The sequence below is a fragment of the Acipenser ruthenus genome, chromosome 31, assembly GCF_902713425.1.
Source record: "Acipenser ruthenus chromosome 31, fAciRut3.2 maternal haplotype, whole genome shotgun sequence".
Lineage (NCBI taxonomy): Eukaryota > Metazoa > Chordata > Actinopteri > Acipenseriformes > Acipenseridae > Acipenser > Acipenser ruthenus.
This window is the reverse complement of record NC_081219.1, coordinates 9,881,740-9,898,267: the sequence shown is the minus strand read 5'-3', so window position 1 is coordinate 9,898,267 and position 16,528 is coordinate 9,881,740. Positions and strand designations below refer to the sequence as shown.

At 38.8% G+C, this 16,528-nt stretch overlaps 1 protein-coding gene across 1 annotated transcript in view; it reads right to left on the bottom strand.

Moving 5' to 3' along the window:
* Positions 1 to 14,873, bottom strand: part of LOC117396683 (formin-binding protein 1) — a 105,014-nt gene extending 90,141 nt beyond the window's left edge. The window contains exon 1 of the mRNA XM_059005607.1: positions 14,684 to 14,873. Coding sequence (XP_058861590.1) covers positions 14,684 to 14,707 — 24 coding nt within the window. The 5' untranslated portion in view covers positions 14,708 to 14,873. The remainder of the gene's footprint in view (positions 1 to 14,683) is intronic.
* Positions 14,874 to 16,528: the final 1,655 nt, after the last annotated feature.

Genomic DNA, 16,528 nt, shown 5'->3' with positions numbered 1-16,528 from the left:
GACTGATTTATTTCTTTTTATATTGCAACATTCAATCAGATTTTCCATTGTGTGTTCAGAGAGTCTTAAAACGTTTTTATTGCAGGGCTGTGATAGTGGCGAGACTGCCTGTGTCTGGATGTCTGATTGAATTGCAGCATACAGAGGTAATAATGCAGGTCTCGGTTTTTAGATTGATTCATTCCCCACCTCACTTTTGGAATAATAATTGAAGACTCAAGGGTCAGAAGGATTTACTGTGCAATGTATTTTACGTCATTGCAGGCTTAAATTGCAGAAGTACAGTTTGTGGTTTAATGCACAATCAGGTTAAGAATGCTTCTTATAAAGATGTAACAATTTATTTGTTTTGTTAAGGACATACACAATAAACAAAGAGGTAGAACATACACAGATATCTCCTCTGTGGTTAATCTTCACAGATATCAGCAGCATTTAAAAGAAACTACTGCAAGATCATCCAAAATGCTCCAGTCTGCTGGAACCTCTCCCTACTATAAGCTAAGGCAATTAGAATTACAATTTGAATTTGTATCAAAATTGCAAACCCTGTGAGACGTTGCTCTACAGGAAAGGCATTTGGCAATTTGTTGTTGCATTTCTAAAAATAAAACAGGATGGAAAAAAGCGCATATTTATGCAGACAGGCAGTAAGCGCTCTGCTGGGACGCATAGCCTTCAGGCAACATAACACCCAAGGTGTGCATTACAAGTCAATTCCCTGAAAACTACTTCACTCCATATTGCTCGATTGTTCAATGGCGACACTGAAATTGCAAGGATTTGTAACCATTGCTCATCAAACTTTTTCAGAAATACTTACAAATGTCCTGTTACTCATGAAGGTATGACTACACTAAACAATTTTTTTTTTCTTGAAAGGAACTGAAAAGTGGAAGCAGTTCCGGCTGCAGAGTAGATGAAGGTTCATGCTGCTTGACTGACACTATTTATTTCCAAAATATCTCTAAAAACATGACCAGAGCAGCCGAACACAGAGATCATCTACATGGCCTGGCTTACTGACAATGCACAATGTGTTTCTTTAGATTGCTATTTGTCTTGAATGTTGCACATTTTACAGTACCTGCTCATATTTTGATTATTGTTGATAACATGTCAAATGATTCAAGGGACAAAAACTGCTCCTCATTTGCAGTTTATTGCTGAATTTCTGAAATGATTTTTTCCTACAGAAAATTGATTGTGTACTTTTGTCCTATTGTGTGCATACATATTTTTTCCAAAACAGTTTTTACAGCTCAACTATAAAGCCAAGTTATCTGGTAAGTTTTTGACGATTACAGGTCTCAAGACACTCACATGGTCAACAATGGGACCATAATTACAAACCAGCTGGTCTGACAGTGGCCCTGGAATCAACTGGAATTGTAAAGTCCAGAGGTGTGTGGAAACCTGCACAGCTAAAAAACTTATGATAGCAAGAGTTACAGGCACTTACAACAGTTTACAGTGTACATGTAAATTGATGGAATAAAGCCCAACCGAGTGAGTAATTCACTGAGAAATCATTAGATATATCTATAGTAACATATCAGAAACATTTCTAAGGGTTCAGGAAGTAGACTTCTTCCTATTTTGTAAAATTGTTGTTGTTTGTTTTATTTTGTATGGTGTTCATTTAGGCTACTGTAAGGGTCAGTATGTATCCAGCTTCAGAAAATGCCTTTGTTTAAACAAATACGTTTCCAAGACGGGAAACAAATTTCATCTATTAGATTTGTTCTTGTTTATTTCAAACTATAGATGAACCCGCTTTATATCAGGATTGCCGTGCAGGCATACTTCGTGATATAAAGCAGGTCATGATATAAACCAAGTTTCACGTTTGCCTGTGACAGCACATTACGAGTGCAAGAAAAAAAGAATGAAAACTAACGGTGAATTAAAGAGCAGTGTTTTAATACTGTGCGTTTAGTCGTTCTTTACTGCATTTCAACAAATGCATATACAGTAGTTTACTACAGGACAAATACGTTCTGTATCATTAACTGGAACAAAACAGTTTGTGTCATTATCTAAAAAAAAGGCATGAATTATCCACTGATGAGAGCTATCAATATTTAGTTGTTTTTTTTGTGTGTGCCTGTGTATAAGACTGACTATCTTAAAATTTGGTGACATTGGTGTTTTGTAACTGAACTGTATCCCATTAAGACCGCCCACGCAGCATTTGACAGGCTGCACAAAATGTCAGTTTATCAGCTGAGATGATTATTGGCTGTTAGTTGCGATGGAAATTAATTATATCCTGTGGTTACTTAGTAAAGCTCAGCCACACAGCATTTGACAGGCTGCACAAAACGTGACAATAAGGGGGTTTGTGAAATGATATTAAGAAATTTAATTTTTAGGCTTGTAACGACAAGGATAATAATCAAATTATTTATCGACTGGGGCCCCACGATAACAAGTCGATAATCTTTTAATGAAATCAAATCCACATGGGCGAAACGCTTCTCTGACCATATAGTTGTATTTGCTGAAGATAATGAAAATCTACGAGGCTGTGCAAAGTCGTGTAAAGTTTTGATCAAAATACGACAGCAAAAAGTGAAATGCATCTCTGCAGCCGCGGCACACTGGAAAGGACTTCTGCTTTCGCTAGTAGAAGATGGGCCATGTAATTCAGAAATTGTAACCAACAGCAAATTAAAAAAAAATGAGAGATTGAATTATTTCCATGTGAATAGACCATAATGTTAATGTAGTTTTTAAACATTGTTTTTTTTTTTCTCCTTTGGACAGTGGGGTTGTTTTTTTTTTTCTTAATTTACTGTTGTTTACACAGGAAATTTGTCAGATTTTACACAAAAATAGTGACATTAATTGGGGTATGATATTAAGCGAGGTGATATAAAACAGGTTCATCTGTATTTGCAACAAAAGAAACGTAAAATCTGACATTTCTACTTTCTCGATGTCTTCAAGAAAGAAGGTGAAACTTTTCTCAAAGAGTTCTTTTTAGCCTTATTATACTCTTTCAAACTTTTGCAAACCTTCCTTTCCACATAAAGTATTCCGTTTTATAGACTGAGAACGAAGCAGATCCGACAAGCCTAAAAACTCTAGATTAACAGAGGAAGATCCCCACAGAGAAACCATTAAAGAAACAATGGAGAAACAGGTTCTTGAACCACAGACCAGAGAATGACCAGCATTCATATAAAAAAACATTTAAAAAGATATGCTCACCTTCAGCAGCTGAGCTTTCCCCAGATAATCTGCCTTTATCGAATCCATTTCAATGAAACATTAAGCAAACCTGTTGCTAAAAAGGAATGCGACTATTAGCCTTTATAGCTACATGGAAATAAGAAGTGAAATGTTTTCAAGATGAGAAACCCCACTTGAGGATACAGGTAGCAAGTACCTTTTCAATGAGAAGATTTCCTCCTTTTGACAGAACATAACATTACTATGTACATTTTTGCACAGTCTACAGTGCCATGCTTAGTCCAAACCATGACTTTACTTCACAGTCCCCATTGGGATATCATGTTATATTACCACCCTGTAAACCCAAGTAAAACACATCATTCCCAGCAATCCCAACTCAGTGGACCAGGAACAAACACTGCACAGTCCTGAAATGGTGCTGTAGCACTCTGGCACTGCTATGGTACTACAATACAATGTACAGTGCCTTGCGAAAGTATTCGGCCCCCTTGAACTTTGCGACCTTTTGCCACATTTCAGGCTTCAAACATAAAGATATGAAACTGTAATTTTTTGTGAAGAATCAACAACAAGTGGGACACAATCATGAAGTGGAACGAAATTTATTGGATATTTCAAACTTTTTTAACAAATAAAAAACTGAAAAATTGGGCGTGCAAAATTATTCAGCCCCTTTACTTTCAGTGCAGCAAACTCTCTCCAGAAGTTCAGTGAGGATCTCTGAATGATCCAATGTTGACCTAAATGACTAATGATGATAAATAGAATCCACCTGTGTGTAATCAAGTCTCCGTATAAATGCACCTGCACTGTGATAGTCTCAGAGGTCCGTTTAAAGCGCAGAGAGCATCATGAAGAACAAGGAACACACCAGGCAGGTCCGAGATACTGTTGTGGAGAAGTTTAAAGCCGGATTTGGATACAAAAAGATTTCCCAAGCTTTAAACATCCCAAGGAGCACTGTGCAAGCGATAATATTGAAATGGAAGGAGTATCAGACCACTGCAAATCTACCAAGACCTGGCCGTCCCTCTAAACTTTCAGCTCATACAAGGAGAAGACTGATCAGAGATGCAGCCAAGAGGCCCATGATCACTCTGGATGAACTGCAGAGATCTACAGCTGAGGTGGGAGACTCTGTCCATAGGACAACAATCAGTCGTATACTGCACAAATCTGGCCTTTATGGAAGAGTGGCAAGAAGAAAGCCATTTCTTAAAGATATCCATAAAAAGTGTCGTTTACAGTTTGCCACAAGCCACCTGGGAGACACACCAAACATGTGGAAGAAGGTGCTCTGGTCAGATGAAACCAAAATCGAACTTTTTGGCAACAATGCAAAACGTTATGTTTGGCGTAAAAGCAACACAGCTCATCACCCTGAACACACCATCCCCACTGTCAAACATGGTGGTGGCAGCATCATGGTTTGGGCCTGCTTTTCTTCAGCAGGGACAGGGAAGATGGTTAAAATTGATGGGAAGATGGATGGAGCCAAATACAGGACCATTCTGGAAGAAAACCTGATGGAGTCTGCAAAAGACCTGAGACTGGGACGGAGATTTGTCTTCCAACAAGACAATGATCCAAAACATAAAGCAAAATCTACAATAGAATGGTTCACAAATAAACATATCCAGGTGTTAGAATGGCCAAGTCAAAGTCCAGACCTGAATCCAATCGAGAATCTGTGGAAAGAACTGAAAACTGCTGTTCACAAATGCTCTCCATCCAACCTCACTGAGCTCGAGCTGTTTTGCAAGGAGGAATGGGCAAAAATTTCAGTCTCTCGATGTGCAAAACTGATAGAGACATACCCCAAGCGACTTACAGCTGTAATCGCAGCAAAAGGTGGCGCTACAAAGTATTAACTTAAGGGGGCTGAATAATTTTGCACGCCCAATTTTTCAGTTTTTTATTTGTTAAAAAAGTTTGAAATATCCAATAAATTTCGTTCCACTTCATGATTGTGTCCCACTTGTTGTTGATTCTTCACAAAAAATTACAGTTTCATATCTTTATGTTTGAAGCCTGAAATGTGGCAAAAGGTCGCAAAGTTCAAGGGGGCCGAATACTTTCGCAAGGCACTGTATTAGCAGAGTTTATGGGTTCACACCAAGTCAATTTCTGAAACTGTGTCCTGTGGTATCATTCCACTAACGGCTCCATTGTAGAGCTCTACCCTTCTGCTGGCCTTACCCCTACAGTACATTGTATTTCTGCTGAATATCATGCTTCCCTATGCATGTTTATACAATGGCAATAGTATATGCATTACAAGAGTATTTTATTGTACTTATCTCTGAATTGACCACAGGTATCTGCAGTTTCAGAAGGCCAAGTTTCTCACCATTCATGGCCTGAATCTAAACAGAGAACTGAGACTGGGTGACATTTAAAAGTGGTCATGTCTATCCCATAAAATGCTCCTATTGTACGTATTCAGGAGAGGAAATTCACACTGTCAGACTCATGGGTACGAGTAGCCGGAATGACACTAGTGACTAGTCTGGAAAGAGGAATACGTGACCATTCCTCAATGGATCAATGGATTTCTGTTCTCCACTGCATCGGGATTGTGTTGCTCTGTCTTGTGATGATAGGTAAATATGCTACAGTATTTCTATATCTTTCCCTTAAAACACTAAACCTTTTAAAGTCTTTGAAATAACTCGCGTGTGTATCACACTTGACTATTTGAGCTTTTAAAAAGAATCTGTTTGTTTGTTAATTAAAAAAAAAGGTAAGCCTTTTCCTGGTTACTTACAGTAGTCTATACATTATTCAAACACAGAACCAACAGTAAATTCAGCAGATGATGTTGATTTACAACCTGGTCAGAAGAGCGTATAACCGATAAGCAATGTGCTGTCTTTGATAGTAAAATGGTGCTTACAGTAGTGCTCATTTGGAGTAAATGGCTTTGCAATGCTCTGTTGATTCTCCAGATCGTCATTATCAGAAAGGTGAAAAATGATCACAGTGCTACCTAAACAATGACAACAAAAGCTAAACTCCCTGCTATCTAATCTTTTATCTATTAGTCCAGGTGCCAGGAGTGAATCGGTTAAGAGCCAGGAGCTGGGCCCTGTGATCTCACCAGGGCAGATGGATGCTGACTGGAAACGGGGCTGACTTGCAACTTGATTCATTGCACACATTTACATTTTGTTTCTGTCCCTCTACCTCACAGACATGACACCTTCCAATATGACGTACCAGATTCTTCATTTGTACAAGTTACCTTTCTGAAATGAATCCCAAAATCAAGAACCACTTCATGCTCTAAAATACAGCTCTGCACTTCAACAGTGCTTCCTATAGAGCCGGGGCTAGACGAGGTGAGGGAGGCTCTGTCTCTGTCGTGATGACTTCCTCACTCAACAGAACGGAGGGCTGAGTCAGAAGCACTTGTCTCTAGGACTGGTTGTACTGTGATCCAAACACCACTCAGCAGTTGAATTACTAAGCTTCAAATAGTAAAAGGTTTAGGAGTGGGATCATCCTGTTGGGTTTTAAACATGAAAAGGCATCTGTAATCAATTTAATCAGAGGTTGAATAGTTGTTGTACTGGGTGAATATCAAAGGGAACAGGAATTGCTAATTATAATATGTGGCTTTCTTCAATTTCACCAGTGAGTCACTGTAGTTTTACATAATGTACCATATTATGGGTGGTTGTTACCTCATGTATTTGTAGGTTTCAGTTGATACAGTAGTATGTTTTCTTTGCATGATGTCTTTAAGGTAATTACATTTTGATATTTCTAGGGTGATTTTTGCAATCTGACATTTTAATATCACTGTCCACAAAGTAGATCAAAAGGTATTCAGCAGTACTAGTATCAAATTAGACAAGACTGTAAACACTTCAAAAGCACAGTAGTTAGTACCCTTACAAATCTAATAGGGTAGAAGGGGCTCTTCACCGTTCCTGTTAAGGGTTTGTAAACCGGACTCACATTTAACCAAGACCAGGCGTCATTGCTTCCTGTGAAGGTTTTATGAAATTTAAGGCACTTCCTTCTCTAAAAAAAATCATAATGAGAACGGCAATGAAAGAGCCAATTAGCCTAAAGATCCTGTATTATTTCTCATACAGTCTGGTCATTTTTACAATCAGTAATATCTGAAATACTAAAATTAGAAATCTGTAACAGCTAGCAACAGCCTGTAACTATATCACATACTCACCCACTGATAAGGTTCTGCATGTTAACTTCAGAGTAACTATATCACACACTCACCCACTGATAAGGTTCTGCATGTTAACTTCAGAGTAACTATATCACACACTCACCCACTGATAAGGTTCTGCATGTTAACTTCAGGGTAAAACTTGAAACCAGCAGTTTTTTCTACTGTGTAGTGTACTGCTGAGGGATGTAAATACCGCTCAATAACACAGCATACAGTACTGGACACTTAGGTTTAAGCTATCAGCCCAACTTGTTCTGAGAGTCAAGCACTCCGAGAAACAAACATTCACAAACTGCTCTGATTGGACGGTTGACTCTGTGATTGGTACTTCTGAGCGGTGAGCGGTTCTGATTCAGGATATTTAGGGTTGGAAATCCTTAATGATTATAAAGAAATGTTGCAAACACCAGGGTTTTCAATTAGTTTTAATGTATGTGGCACTTACAAGGTAGTAGGGGTCACGATGTCATCGAGGCACAGGAGGAGGGGTGTGCCCTCCCATTGTGAAATGTGTGAAAAAAGGTATTACAATTGGCCATAGCTGTATAATGGCAATAGTAGCTGCTTTATAAGGGTTTCAATATACAGTATTTGATTGTACTTGTCTCTGAATTGACCACAGATAACTGCAGTTGTACAAGAGTCTTCTAGAGGGTCTGATCTTCAAAAAGAGAATACTGTACCAACCATATAAAATAACACTTGACAACGGTTCTGCCAGAAATGCAATACACCTGCTCTAGTAACACTAAATAAACCCTTTCAATACTGTCCTAGAGTGCATGCCTTGAATTTTCAATGGCAAAACACATGTATTTACAGTAGTTTAATCCCATTACCTTATCTTGCAAACCTAGTGGTTACTGTATGTGATTTACATTATTTTAACAGCAGATTTATACACTCATCGCTGAAGTGTTTAATAATCATAATAATAATGATCTAATCCAGGGGTCGGCAAAGCTGGCTCACCCAGTCCAGCTCTTTGTTCCAACCATATTCAAAATTGTTAAATTGAACCAATCAAACCTCCACCCAGGTCCTAAAGAAGTTCATTATTTAATGTTACCTGTAGATCCTGGAGTGGAATGGCCCTGCAGAACTGGCACTGGGACCCCCTTATCTAGTTTTATAACATCATAACACAACTAATACTGATAGCAAGAGCTGCTTGATTTAAGGGTAATTCTGCCATACAAATTACCCCTTCTCATGAGACATTTTCAGAAAATAAAGCAATCATCATGGCCAGCCAAAACATACAAAGCAGCTACTGAGAGCGAGAGCCAGAAACAACTAGACCCATGGCAGGCTGTGTGTCATGTCAAAGTGATTTTATCAGAAGTGACAGAGTCTACACAGAACTACTGTTTCCCTGCATCCCAACAGCCACCTGTGACAAAAGCACAGCTTGAAAGTCATATTTGCATGAATCTGATTAAAACAACTAGTGCAACATACAGAGACTGTATTACTGGATCCCGAAATGCCACACAAATGTGCCATGCAGAGAGCAGCATACAGTGAAGACGACACCTGCTCAAGCTGCAACGCCTGCTGTTATTGTTTTCAGTGTTTCAAAAGGTCAATTTATTTAAGGAAGAATATTAAGCCATTTAAGTCCCCAAACATTTTTGTTGTGCTGGACAAAAGAGCTATGTTGCTGTACCGGGCATTCACATGATAAAGTATGCTGGAAATGAATGTGTCTCTTAATTTTCACTTCCTGCAGCTTTCAGCAGGATCTCTTAATAAAGACACATCCACACAGGAACCTATCAGCAGCGACTAGACTTTTAATTTCGCTGAGAGCAGATCTGCTCTCAGAAATCTAAATGTTTAAACCACAACAGGTTCAATATAAAGTAATTAAATATGTTAATATCAGCTGAGGCTACCTGTTTTCTTTATTTCTATTAAATGACTTTTAATATGTGTTTAAGTGTTCCGTGGCTACCTCTGATCAAGGTGAGAGTGGACTTTCTCTTGCACTCTTATGATAGACCTGACTTGCAAAGACTGCATGATAAATACACTCTCAACACTATTAGAGGCAGCCACCGAAAACTTTTAAACATACCCTGAAGCTAGCACAAATGTTGCCATTTACTGTATCTATAACTGTAAAGCACTCAATAGTAGAATATGTAGTGATAATTAGAAATGCAGTAGTTATCAGCAGTTAAACACCATTGATCAGTTAATTGCCCAGGCTTCCTATTTGGAGCCTCACACTTTACTTTGCTATCCAGTCAGTAACACTCACTTTCTTTGAGCATTGCTAGACTGAAGCTCTTGCATTTGTTTGTTTTGTGATGAGAAATGCCAGTATCTATTGTATGTTCACTTGCTTTTTAATATTTGAATGAATAGATATAGTTTTCTCAATGCATATATCACATTGATATGCATAATGCTACAGCCAAAAGTTTAGCTTCATAAAGTCGAATGAAACCTGCTGAATAATGTTAACATATTGAATTACATATCCTTTGTAAATGTTCAGTATACTGACAAAAAAACTGACAAAAATTTAAACATTTCGAAATCTAACCTGAAATACTGTACTACTATTATGGCTTCCTGTAGACTTTTGCAATATCATTTTGTAGTTTGATAGCATGATGTTAAATAAAAGATCTAAATCATGTTCATATCATTTTTTTACGCGTCTTGTTTTGAATAATAAAGTAATCTCAATGTATCGATTACCTTAAACAAAAAACACATTGGAAATGTGAAAAAAGTTTTCAAAAGTGCAAAAACACAAGCTAAGTTAGAAGAAACAATTGGGGCTACCTTGGTCAGCACCAAGCAAATAGGCACTGTGAAAGCGGTGGGTGTCAAGGTTGGCCCAATTGTTTTTACTAACTTGGCTTGTGTTGTTTTTTTTTTAATTTAGTCATCACCAATGGTTTTTACCCCGGTTTGGAATGCCCAATTATTATTTTTAACCCGGTTCACTGCTGCAACCCCCTGGCGACTCGGGAAACAGAGGCTGAAACACGCGTCCTCCGAAACGTGTTTCTGCCAATCCGTCATTTTTCACACAGCGGATCCCCAGCGAAGCCACCAGACCCATAGTGCCGGAGGACAACACAGATCTGAATGGCTCCACTGCAGACCCGCAGGCACCCTATCAGCCAGAGGGGTCGCTGGTGCGCGGTGCCCTGCCGACCTATAATCCCTCCCTACCCGGGCGGCGCTTGGCCAATTGTGCGCTGCCCCCTAGAAACCTCCGGTCACGGTCTGCAAATGACATAACCTGGATTCAAACCTGTGATCTCCAGGCTATACTGCGCATCCTGCACTCCACGCAGAGCGCCTTTACTGGATGAGCCACTCAGGAGCCCCCTTGGCTTGTGTTTTTGATGCAAGTTCGATCCACTTTTAATGTGCCTGAATAAATAATCTTCTATAGTGTTACAGGTGACATTGTGAATCATAGCAGTGTGGACAGTGTTTCCTCTGTGCTCATCTCAGACCAACATGCAAACTAATCTAAAAAAAGAGAAACAGGCAGGGGGAATTTGAGATCATACTTGGTAATGCAGAGCTATAGCTACACTGAAGCTCCATTTTTCAGATTTGCAAGTTTACAGGATGTTTTACTCATGGTGTGTGGTTGTCTGCTCGCTTCCTTTGTTCATGTGTTAAAATGCACCCTTCTTGTTCTGAAAGTGCCCGATTCTTGTTTACCGTCTCCAAAATTAACTTCAGCTGAAGGGGAATCTGCCCAACCCCCAACCCCCAACCCCCAACCCCCAACCCCCAACCCCCCGCCATGAAAAAAGACAACCCACTATGCCCTTGTACAAACAGGCACGTTTCTGTTGCTATAAGGTTCAGTGTCCTCTACAAGCTCAGAAGTAAGCCAGCTTGGCTTTATTTCTTCACATTTGGCAATATTGATTTATAGGTCCTGTGCCTTTAACGAGAAAACAGGCACTGCACAAAACACAATTTAAAAATGGACGTCGATTATTTTTTCATTCCAAAAGGCCAAGCCTGTTTATTAATGCTGAATGGAAATAGAAAACGCCAGTCCTATAATCTTCACATGCCACAGTTTTATCATACAAAACTAGACGTTACTGCCACTGCTCTGGGACTATTACAGTTCTATGGAACATTACAACTAGGCTCAGTGATCTGATTGTAGACTGAATTAAATAAAAGGAAGCTAGGGGTGTACTTTCCTTGTAAAGACAGGCTTTAAAAGTGCATGCTTCATTCTACTCAAAAATACAATAGAGACAATACAAACTGTATTTATACTTAATTTATTATATAAGGCAAGTTAGCATTGTGGTTACTTTACTAATGGTTTCAAAAGCTGTTTTGGAGTGTCACAGGGTGTTGTTGCAAACAAACATAATGAAGTTTATTAATCTAGGTGAGAGAACAGTTGTATGGATTTACCTTCACTGTACTCAACAAACAGAAAGCAGACCAAGAACAATTAAAAAAAAAAAAAAAAGTTTATGTAAGAAAGAGGGACTAAGAGGAACTCACATTTAATGGATGTTAACACATGACTTCAGACAAACATGATTATCATGCTTAAACCAATAACTGATGAATAAATGTCATTGTAATTCTACACTAATTTTTAGGTAATGTACTAATCTAATCCAATCTAAAAAAAAAATGGTCTTGTACTGCAACTCTGGAAGCAACCACACAGCCTATACTGTAGATTGCTTCCTTGCCTGTGTTGTATCAGACTGATGCCCTCTCCTGCATTATACTGTGGTGGGGTGAGGCTGGTTTGGGGTGGGAGGGCGTGTGCATAGCAATCGTTAGATAATGGAAACAAACCTGGCACTCCACTATCTGTGCTAACGGAGAGAAGAAAAGACCACCCTTGTTTGACGTCAGTAAAGGAGCTGCTCATCAAGAACGACTCCACAAACCAGTTTCTGTTTCTCAACACAGTAAACTTAAATGGCTGACCGAGGTTTTACAGTGTACGAAATGCCCCGGAAGCAGCTTGTTACAGACGCTTCCATCCAAGCTTCTCTGGATTACATCGTCGGTCCAAGTGTTGATTAGAGCAAATGTTTCTCCATCCCTGCTGCAAGCTGGCTCACAGTGTGTTTCAATCAACACAAATATGGCCAAACAGAACAGAAATGTTCCTTGAGGAACTGAAACCTTCACGCAGGCGTGGCCGTTTCTTACTTCGTCCGCTTACGAACGCCCAGCATGCATTTTGTCTCGCTCGACCCGGGTCAAAGCGCGTCGACCCACATCCTGAGGTGGGTCGCTGTCGACCCAGGTACAACCCAGGTACATGGTTTCACACTACGTGAGATTGTGACCCGGATAGGAGCGGCAGCGTGAAAGGGGCTTTATTATTTCCCAAAACAGGAAAAGCCTGCCAGGTTTCTTTAAAAAATAGGATGATAGAGAATAGCCCCCTTGACCTATGTGATCCATCGCCAGGGTATGGGTAGGGTTACAATGGCTCATCCATCTTGGCTGCCCATGTGCTTTCCTTTCCTCAGAGTACAAACCATAGCATTGACATCTGACAATGCATTGCCATTGAAGAACATTTGGTCAAGGGGGTAATGTATACATAACAGAGACTCAGAGGGCTAGACAGACAGTCAAGATTGTAAATGACCTACCGTTTAAGTTTATACTGGATTATGTGTGTGTGATCACTGGCATGTTTTTTATCTGCAGATTTATGTTATCCAAAACAAAAAGGGGTGGGGGTGGGGGTTGTTGTGTAAATTGCTTAATAATTTATGGCTTTACATTGATGTTCTCTCACACTTTTTTTTTTTTTAAATTGGAAACCTCATAAAAAAAAATACTTGGTTACTAGAACAGATTGTTTTGGTGCCGCATCAGCTTTAGGTCAGAGGTCTCAGTACTGTGATCAGCTATTTGTTTGTTAGCCATACTGAAGCAATCAAAAAATAACATGGATAGGAATCATTATTCAATACAGTGCCAGAAGAACACAAAATGTGTGCAGGCTTCAGTAATTGAACTATATGAAACTGCAGGACTGATTCCGCATTCAATTCATATTACAATGCATGTCACGTTTTCACACTCGTTCACATTAACCCTTATTCAACATTAACTCATAAATACGAATAAAATAAATAAATACTAATGTTGCAGGTTTATCTTTTGTGTTCAATAATGTGCTTAAAATGATAAGTCTCCACCTATTTAACATTCAAATTTGGTGTTTATTTTTTCACTTCCTGGTTCATTGTTATTTCACACAAATTCAACCTGAACAAGATTTTTTCCCGGAATAGTCTTTCCTATTTATTTATTTATTTTAATCACAAATGGGATGGGATGCGTCTGTGTAACCTGACACTAAATAAATCTACACACGCTGAAAAGAAAACATGGTCAAACGCGGGGGGTCTCGTTGGTACTGACAAGTCATTTAATTTAATAATTTACATTTGATGCTAAGTCCATGGAAGGATTGCAAATGACACTGACATACTAGATCGCTACAACATTATCTTATAAAAAATAAAAAATAAAGTAATTTCCAGCTGCAAAACAAGTCGTGTTAATTGCACAGAATAAATAAAATCAGATTAATCAGTAAAAAACAAATCCTATCCAATGCGGTGTACAGTATTTGTGGCTGCGCTACTCTTTTCCAAAATGGTACGGCATAGCAAAAATAAGTAAATCGTAATATATTATTTGTTGTGTTCCCCGATAATAATTGTATATGATGAATGATTCTGTTACCCGGCTTCCCAGGATAATTACAGCTGGTAGTTTGAGTTTCTTATTAAATCAATTTATATTCATACTGCATCATATGCGCTCTGAGAATTCAAATTTAAGCGATTTTAAGGGTTTCCTTTCAAATAATTCCGATGACATTTCTATGCACCAGATACGACTCATATCTCGTCTAATTCGTATTACTTGCTGCCTTCATGTCCTACCCCTAATAATCCATATACTTATAAACACAACACACGCGTATATAATGTGAGAATGGTGTAACTGCATACATTAAAATGTCCTCAGCTTTTCAGCAGGTTGCACGAATAAAAAAAACACATAGTAACAATTAATGTCTTTTAATAATTCAATTCAAAAGAAGCATGCTTTCATTCATTTAAATGCTTACAAAAATGAACCCGCCATGCTTACTCATAGTGGAACCGTTATCTCGGGAGTCCTAGCTAGATAATATCCACCGAATGTGCAGTGCACACACAGTAGTGTGTTAAAATTGATTAATACATTATTATTATATATTTTGTTTTAACCTACCCATAGCTCCGTCCCCCAGTTCATGGTTATAGGGAAATGTCCTCTTTATAATCCACAGTTTGCAAAGGTGTTTTTGAATAGTTAAATGAGACGTGCGTTGCTTTCTTGAGCCGCTATTCTGCCTGTGCAAAGTCGAAACCTTCACCTCATTCTGTCTTTCTACAAAATGGCCAGAAGCTGCAGCAGAGACTCCAGACGGCCTGTGCGGGCTCCCGCGAGAACCAGTGACAGCTGTCCGGGAGCGCGCATCAATTCGGGAGATCAGAAAGACAGATCGAGTAGCAAACAAAAGCAGGGGTGCATATGCCTGGTATCGTACCTTAAGGATTCCGAGATGAAAACATTGACTGTTGCTTAGCGTGTGCTAATATGCATTATGCAGTCAAATATACCGGAGATTGGTTAAGCATGTAAAAAATGAAAAATAAAAGAAACTGCACATCTTGTTTTTTGGAAGAATATGATCCTACACATGGAAAACAGTGTACGCGATCACGATGTGTGTAGAACATGAATGCCATGCACCAGAATCGAGAGCGCGCAATTCATTTTACCTTAGGTCTGCAGTGTCCCTTGGCACAGATTTTGAATGAAAAAAGGAGCTGCACTTATAGGCAAATTTCAGTGCTTTGCAGTGGGTGAAACGTATTTTAAAAAGACATTTAAAATTGGAATAAAACAGAGGACTTCAAGTTAGTAAAGCATTTTGACACAGAAGACGTTTACTTGTACACTATAACTGGATACAAAAAGATGGTATCGACTGTCGTGCATAAACGCTCTTTTGCTATTTTGTTAAAGGGGTGGTTTTGTGGTCGCTGGTGGTCGTTTAAAGAAGTATATTGCGTGTTTCATGATCAATAAGTAGTGTTATCAATGAGGAAACAGCAACCTCGTACAGGTCACCAATCCATAATTCTTTCTTGTTTCAGTGTGCAGTTTTATCAATCTGCAATTTGTTCGCGAAGCTATCCACTGTTAAAAATAACTGTGAATGGCTTATTAAGCGAAGTGATAACAGACATACATGACACAGCACCCACTGATTTACGATCTTGCAATGCTAGTTTTGCCCAGCAAGTTTGCAGCAGTTCTGCTGGGGCTTCGGTGTGACATAAAGCAAGAGCGACACCTGCTGGTACAATAAATATGAATATTATGTATAGTCGTAGTAGTTTAAACTTAGATCACAGAACCAACTACCTGACTCATGAACTGGATTATAAAATAAATGAGATATTTATACATTCTTCACGCACAGTATATTGTTCAAGGGTTTAATGACTCATTCAAAGCGATTTCTGTAGTAGGAAACAAAACAAAAATAAAAAAAATGGTTCTGTGGTAACACGCTTAATATTTCCAGTATATTTTGTATAAAATAATTGAAGTAGAGCGGTGTATTCCTGGATTAAGGCTGTATACTGCTAACATATGAAGAGTTTGTTTACAACCTCAAGTCCTGCGAATTGTGTACTGTAGTCCCACATGCCTTAACATTTCTAAAACAGATGCATTTAATAATTAATACACGACACGGACAAACCAGAAACCTGATTTACTATCCCTTTTCTCCAGGCAGTGTACAGTTTTCAAACATTGCCCAACAATTATAAAATACAGTATCGTGCGCCCAGCAGCTCTGTTCTTAACAGTGTATTCTAAAAACACGCTTCTTCAAAAACGTGTATTACAAACTGTTTGTCTGTGTCGCACTGGTACTCTGTAAAACAAATTAAGTTATTCAAGATTTATAACAATACTTACAAGTTACAACAACAGAAAAGAAGGCTGGTGTACTTTAGCTGACACCAGTGTAATTGAGTGGGCCTTTATGCTTGTGTT